Below are 8,219 nucleotides of genomic sequence, written 5' to 3' on the forward strand. Positions count from 1 at the left end.
TACTTTATAACAGTTTTTCCCGCCGGTCTTATTGACCAACCACGGTAGGTAGGTCACATAACAACTTTTTTTTGGAAAAAGAAAAAAGAACTTAAAGTAAAGAGTGAAGAAAATATTATATGCATATTCTAAGAATTGTCATATAGTTTAATAACAACATTAAAAATGTGTAAATTGGATGAAAAGTTTGAAAACGGTCAATTTGACCGCTACTGGTAGGTTTAGTGTTAAATCAACAAATATAGTAAACTTTAATTTTCTCGAAACAAAAGAAAAAGGACTTACACCACTTTCAAAATACGGTCCATATATGTTACCGGTCAATAACCTTCGTCTACAGATATTAGTGTTTACATACATTGACAGAGTTAGTCATACAATCAACCCTTTACAGCTTTTACATTGACCAATCACCTAGAATTTTTGGACTGATTAGCCACATCTTTACCTAGAATATTTACATGTGGTGTGTCATTGATTACTAGCTTTCTCAAATACAGACTTGTCTTGGCGCAGTAATTTAAGCTGCCCGTACATGCAACGATAAGAATACAAATTAAGTCATAAAATTTTTTTTTTCAACTTTCAGGAATTTTGATCTCTTTTTTACTATGATAAATTGTGTGGGTTCGAGAGGACAAGGCGCAAAGAGCGTTAAGAATTAAACCTCTGTTAAGGTTGCGAAAATGGGCAGCTTCGCCTTGGGCCGCTACATAAGTCTCACCAAATTAAAAAAAAAATACGATCATACCGGCAAACGTTCGAAACTTATTCAAACTAAATGAAAATCCTACATAAAGAAACACATATATGAAAGAAACATTTTTATAAATCGTCTTCAAGTTTTTGACGCATGTTCCGTTTCGGGTTGCTAAATTTTCGCTTCTTGAATACAACGGGGCCGTCGCCTAGAGAATCAACACGTTTCTCTTTGAACTGTATCGTCTCTGGCTCGACAACAACGGGTGGCGGGGGCAGCTCCTTACTTGACTTTGGCAGCTGGAGGTCGACACTTTCTGCGGAGCTGCAACACAATATGGAAAGGAGGTTCGTGAGCAACATATTTAATATTGCAATATTTTTTATAACCCACAAGTACACCTAGATATAAGTAAACAGATTACAATTATATCTAGATTATTTCGCTTCTCAAGAGATTTTTCTGATACATCGACTTTGACATACATTGACTTATAAAAGTAATTGTTTTCATATAATAATGTACCTAACGAGCAGATGTGTACCTATATGAAGGTGTACTTGTAGGTTATCAATGATAATGCAATATTAAATGATAGCTATATCTATAACTACGCGGCCGTGACCTGAGGACAGATCGTGTTTACCAGTTATTTTGCTAGAAACACTACACCATAACATGTTTCCATGTAAATAATTGTTCTCTTACAAAGAGAGATTGATCTCCCGAGATTGATAGCTTATTGAGGACAGTATGTTAATTAGTTACTTTTTTAAGTGCACACTCATTATGTCAATGAACTTTGTCAGTCTTTATGGCACTTGACAATTAATATAAAAATCTAAAGATCGGATTCTTCACATTATTGATTCTTTACATTATTAACGATGAGTAATAAACGTCTTTTACAGTTTGAAAATTAACGTCAAAAGAATTCACTTTGGAGGTATTGAATTCTACAGTGTATAAGTAAAATTTAAAACATGTGTAAATGACATACACTTCTACGACAGGCATCCATGAGCCATATGGCGCTTTTGAACGCTGCGAAGGTCCATAGAGAGTTTCACCATTTTCTAACATGGCTTTATCAACAGCCAGTTCCCTCATCTTTTCACGTTTTACTAAAGCTTCAACCTCTTTGAAGTCATTCTTTTCTTTTTGTTTTCTGAAACAAAAAAGTGTGTTAGTTATTTACATTATTGTCATAGATGTTTAAATTATTTAAGTATTTGTTACATCCTCGGAAACAAGATAAATAAAATCATTTTTTTTTCGCTTTATTCATTTATGCTGCTCAAGTATTACAATATTATGTTACTTTATACAATATAATTAAATAAATAAATAACTTACTACACACATCAAACCAAACCCCAAATATTAAGGCCTATATTACTATTTAATGGCAGGAAAAATCAAAATCATATTGCATCTCACTAGATGGTCTCTAAAAACTAACCATAAAGTTTATAAAAATTACATATCAAACTAAAACATGCAGGAGAGAAATGATTGCTTAAAAAGAAAACTTACTGTCCACAAATAAATTAAACAAACATGTCATTTTAATTTATTTTTAAAGTTTTAGTGAGTCTAACCATAAAAAAATCTAACAAAAGCTACATCTTTAGACTTTAAAAGCTTTCAAATGGATGAAACTTTAGTTGCCTATCAGAAGTTTAATGAAAACAAATATCAGAGAACAAAGGCTACCTACTTAGCCTTTTTCTGTTTTTTCTCTGGTGGCTCTGATTTCAATTTTTGTTTCTCTTGTTGAGTTATTGACAAATAATTATCCGGAGGGTTCCAAGTAGTTTCTGTAAAGGAATAATATTATGTTTTAATAAAACAGCTGAAATCTACTACTTATTGACCCTACACAATGACGGCAGCAAGCAGACAGAAATTACCCAGCAAGTAGTGTATCAAAGCACCCAAAATAACACTATCAGATGAAAGATTGTCAAGTCGATCCATATCTCCAAGAGTCTACTATCAAGGAGTGGGGAGATTAGAACACTGACAATTAAAATCCGACGCAACCAGATGAACGATTCTGAAGAAAAGCTGGGCATAACATTCAGCAACATCTCTTCACAATGCAAAATGTCCATTTCGCATAGACTATCTTCACTCCTCAATAGAAGCACTTCAAAATTTACCATAGAAGAGAGCCTCTATACCATTTTTTTATCATACATGGAAAAGGTGCTTCAGACTGCTTGGATGATTGCTGGAATCTCTCTACTTGCAAGTCAACAAAGAAATTTGGATTCTGATGGTACATTGTGAACAATGTTATGTACAATACCATACAACAAAACATGATGACAGTGCATTTAATGCCTAAACCATTATTTGCTAATGAACATCTTTTGCAATACACATGTAATAATAGAAAGACGAAAAAATATTATGAAGAAAGCAACATTGGAAGACATAAGCATTATAATTTATTTTACTATTTATTTACTGAGCACCATTTTTATTTATTTCATTTGATAATCCACAAAATAAATGACCTTTAGTATATATTAATAGAGATTAATATGTAAACTTAATTGCAGCAACAACCACAATTTACCATTTGTTTTTGTATTCCAAAAGTATGAACTCCCATTATCATTTTTAATTTCATGCCATTCTGGAGCTAATTTATTTTTTGAACCACAACTAATAGTTATGTCTGCAGCACTGCCACCACTTTTCTCAACCATCTCATTGATCACCTTAAATTGAAAATATGTTTCTCATAAATAAATAAAAAAGACATTACATTAATGCAATTTAAGTAAAAACTAAGAAAAATAATCTTGTATTAGATTTTATATTGTAAGTAAAAGTAAATACATCTTTCTTTTATCTTAAGGTAAAATTGCTTTTTTTTCATCAGTAACTGAATGTCTTCATATTTTCTAAAATAAATGGAGTATCATAATTTTGACATTCCTTATCTTAAGGGGCACACCTAGTGTGAAATTCAATCAAAAAATCGTTTTTTTTTTATTTTCATATTTCGATAGGTTATACCTTTAAAAATGACATACTAAAATTTTGAATCGATATCTTAAATAGTTTTTGAGTTACAGCCATTTAAAAGAGTAGCCGCTCGGCAGTTAGGTAGTTGCATTGGCTACGGGAAATACCTGAGCTACTGTTCGGAGTCTACCGTCTTTTCCAACCTTTGCAAATAGGATTCAGGTTTCTATTGTGAGCCTCCAGGTATCAGCAATTTAGTGACGTGCAAAACTTGTCACAATGAAATTACTTTTAATCAAGCAAGTCCAAGAGGCCTGGGGTTTAAAATTGCTATCATTTGTGAATGTGGTAATTCGTACATTAATTCTGGACCAAAGGTCGATAGTGCATTTGAAATAAATAGACGTCTTGTTGCTGTGATGCGTCTTTTGAACGTCGGAATAAATGGGATCAATCTTTTTTGCGGACTAATGGATCTAGCGAGCAAATTTTACCATCAAACTTTTGATGGATGTTTTAAGTATTTGTGGACAGCTTCTTCAGCTCAACAAGCCCTTTTTGAGGAAGAGGAAGGTGAAACATATGGACCTGGAATAGCAGATTAGCTGTAAGTATGACTTTAATCCATTTATAAGAGTGAAAACGATCATTTTATCTTAAAACGCGTTTTTCTCGAAACAGCATTTTTCGAATTTGCTGGAGTTCGAATTTACTCGGAGACAAATGATCCGATCGCTATCAATTTTTTTTCACATCTTCTCTATATAGTTCTCCATACGATGACCCTCCAGTTTTTTGATCTGATCAAAAATCGGATTTTGGTAGGCCAAAAACCACCAAAATTTTGGGTAAAATTTAACTTTTTTTTTCAACATGCCGCCATTTTGTCAATTTTTGATTTTTTGATTCGTCCGAGGGTCATCGTACAGACAATATGTTTTTGTTTAACGAGAATTTTTTTTTTTAGGTTTTATCAACGGAGAAGGCTGCAATCACTCCAGCAGTGGAGGACCTTTTTTTTTGGCGCCGCCGGAGATCGCGTGTTATTTCAAAAGTATTTAATATATAATTCCAAAAATTATACTGTGTATTCTCAAAACATGTATAAATATACTCTCAAAGTTTTAAAACGATTGATCCACTAGTTTTTTTTTTTATTAATTCCCAAAAATCGCCTTTTTTTCTGGCTGTCACACTAGGTGTGCCCCTTAATGATCTTTTTACGTTATTTACTTACTTTGCTTTTCCATAAATCAAATATAAATGTTTTTTTATTGAATGATAGCATAAAAGTTGCTCATTAATCTCACAAACATATATTTATTTTTAAGAAGCTAACCTTAGATGTGAGGTCACTATTATTCTGCACATCTTTCAAGTAGGCAGACATAGCTGCTGCCTCCATTTTCTTCATGTCATCATCAATTTTTTCCTTTTGCTTGAATTCCTTAGCACTTTTTTTACTAAGTTGTGAAATATGCTTTTGTACACTTTCTTTGTGCCTTTTGCCATTCTCATGGAAAGATATTGACTAAAAAGAGAATATTATTGTTAAAATTGTACAAAAGATTGTTGGGGTTATTAAAGAATAGTCAAATAATTGGAAATATCTAAACAATACATGGGTTCACAATTTTATTTCATTTTTTTAATATAAATGACTTTTATTAGTGCTACCAAAATTTCTATAGCCTGCCATATCTGCACATGGAGGAAAAGGGAGTATCTGGGTAAAAATTCCACTTAAAATTTCCTAATCCCTCAACACTCTTAATTGAACTCAGCTCAGCTGCCTTTACAATTAATGAAGTAAGACAATTAATGACAATTAATAAGCTAATAGCATTCTCTCTAAGGTATTTAATTACAGGGCAGTGCCGCTGTTATTAATTCTATATTTATTTTATAGAAAAGAGCTAAATGTGTGTAAAAAGAGCTAAAAGTCATAACTTGTAATTAAAAATTAAAAACTTTATAATTAAAAACATAATTAGAAATTCTCTGAGAGATGTTTTTAAAGAAATTGGTATTCTACTAGTTGCTTTGCAATACATTTTTATATTATTTATGCACATAATTTAAAATCTAAAAAAATAGTGAACGACACATGATAAATTAAAAATAAACTTGTAACACCTAAATTTCTTCAAACAGTTAACAAATCATTTATGAGTCTGGGTGTATGTATATATAATAAAATTCCTCAAGATATCTTAGACCTCTGTTTTCTTGGTTTTAAATTTAGAATTGAAGGTATTTTATTAAATAAATCTTACTACACAATTCAAGAGTTTCAGCTGATTGAAATGTATGGAATTTAGTTAGGTGAGTCAATTACTTGATTGATATTATATTGTGCACATAAACTTGTTAAGTTTCATTTAAAAGAGCAACTGTTGAGTTTTTGGCTGACTCTTCTCAACAGATTAGGGTTCCAAGTTGGTGGTCACTTGCTACTCATAATATTAAAAAAGTCAATTTTAATGTCAATTTAAAAGCCTATGTTAATGCCTACTTGAATAAAGATATTATTTTTCTATTTGACACTCTATTACATCAGTTCACCATGAACTTGCGGCTGTAGCATTTATGCTCTTTTGGGCCCTCCTTACCACACTTTCCTAAAGCACACTACAACAATTTTGTTAGCACTATGCCAAATAATTTCAAATGGCAACCTTTATTGAAGTGAATTTTACAAAAAAATTATAAGAAATATAATAAGAAAAACAACACAATTCCTGCAATTGAAACAAAGAGGAATTATCTATTATAATAGCAAAGGTGTTGTGTTGGTTTTATATATAAGGTAAAGTAAAGTATAAGGTAGATAATATAAAATACATATTTATTATTTATGAAATTAATCACAAAACAATCATTCAAACAATATTTCATAAAATTTTGTATTCTCTTATTTCATCACCATCTTTTCATCCAGTATTTTCTTCATTGTCTGTTCACCTTGTGGAAAGACATCCTACTCTATGCTTGCCTCTTACTGTGAACTGTAACTTAGCAATTGGTTGACTTTCATTTTGCAATTGCTTAAAACGTTTAAAACAAGGTTACAACAAGATCACGAATTATCTATCTACTCTTTTATCAAATAATCACTTTTCTGATTTTTCCTCATTAATACAATCTATTGTTGTGAACATTGATAATTTATTTGGTGTCATATCCTAGGGCGGTAAATTTATCACATTATAAACAATTAATGAGTCTGTTAATTAACAAAAGTCCACAAATATTTCAGATCAAATTAAATGTATATACTTACTACTTTATTATCGGCAAACCAACACTTACAAAATTCACAATATTTTCTAGCTTGCGACTTCCAGTATTCTGTCCTAAAATTAATAAATTTATTAATTAATATTCACATAAAATCGTTTATAACTGAGTTTGCGAAATGAACCGAAAGTAATTCTTACATTATATATAGCCACAATACCACTAATTTCTTAACAATACTGAAAATAAATTTATACTAATATACTTTTCAATATCCTATGGTGCGTATATGATTTGAATTCTTGCAGGCTTTCTCGAGTAAACTTATAAAATCGTTTTAATTTTATGTTTAAAATAACAACTAATTCAACAAATCGCAACATTAATGTGACAAATCATAGCATGTCATTTGTCTCCTCAAGCCCATAGAGCTTTTACAGGTGTTTTCTGTTTAAGAAAAAATGTTTTTTCCAGTAATACAATTTTCTAGCTAAATTCCTAGAAAATAATTGTTTTTCAAAAATCAGCTTATATATTGTTACTACTTTATAACTTTAATTATATTTTTTATTTAAATGTATTTTATCTTTGAGTTTTTAACAAATTTATTTAAAAATTTGCAAATGGCCGATTAAATATGAAGGTTCAAGTGGGCTACAGTATACATGGTTTCCCGTAATGAGTAGATAATCTATTGCAAGTGTTCAGCGATGGGTGTTTAAAAAAATATCGAAAAAAATTTCAATCGGTGCCCAAAATACGAAGTATCATAAAATAACTCGCTTCAACGGCTTTCGCTGTATTTTTATATACTCGAAAAATAATAAAACTTGTCAAGTTCTTGTTGTCTTATTTCTCATAGACATTATTAATAGCAATGCAGTTTTTAGTTATAGTTGCAAAAATTGTATGAGTACCTATTGCATTCTTTTGTGGTCTTTTATGAATTGACTTTCGATTCATCAAATTTTGTTATAAAAGTAAGTTAAAATTTTCATTTTAAGTTCCCGGGCATTAGAAAGACAGGTAAATCTTATTAATTCTTTCCTATGCTGGTAGAACTGTCTATAACATTTGCCAAGCGTCGGTTCGTCAAAGGTTTAATTATCTCCGAGTTACACATGTTTTTGTCAATTGTTTCAATTTTGCATGTCCGCAATGAATAAATGTCTGTCTTGGGCTTCACCTGCTTTCTTGACTGACCAATATGTTTTACTTCTGTAAATATACTGCGGCACTAGGTTTGCTTGCCACGTTTCCTTTAAAACCCAAGGCTGACTTTAGCATGTGGAGACGA

The 8,219-nt window shown here is 31.0% G+C and overlaps 1 protein-coding gene across 1 annotated transcript; it reads right to left on the bottom strand.

Moving 5' to 3' along the window:
* Window positions 1–811: 811 nt before the first annotated feature.
* On the bottom strand, window positions 812–7,313 carry LOC137932740 (WW domain-binding protein 4-like). Its single transcript, XM_068776400.1, has 7 exons — window positions 7,123–7,313; window positions 6,966–7,038; window positions 5,022–5,213; window positions 3,288–3,432; window positions 2,421–2,520; window positions 1,701–1,868; window positions 812–1,024 (listed from the first exon to the last, which is right to left on the bottom strand). Coding segments are annotated over exons 1-7 (879 nt in total). The 5' UTR covers window positions 7,125–7,313; the 3' UTR covers window positions 812–825.
* Window positions 7,314–8,219: the final 906 nt, after the last annotated feature.

The sequence above is a fragment of the Battus philenor genome, unplaced genomic scaffold (assembly GCF_028537555.1).
Source record: "Battus philenor isolate CCGP_79_NKW_IND1 unplaced genomic scaffold, ilBatPhil1.0.hap1 SCAF_12, whole genome shotgun sequence".
In the NCBI taxonomy this organism is placed as follows: Eukaryota; Metazoa; Arthropoda; class Insecta; order Lepidoptera; family Papilionidae; genus Battus; species Battus philenor.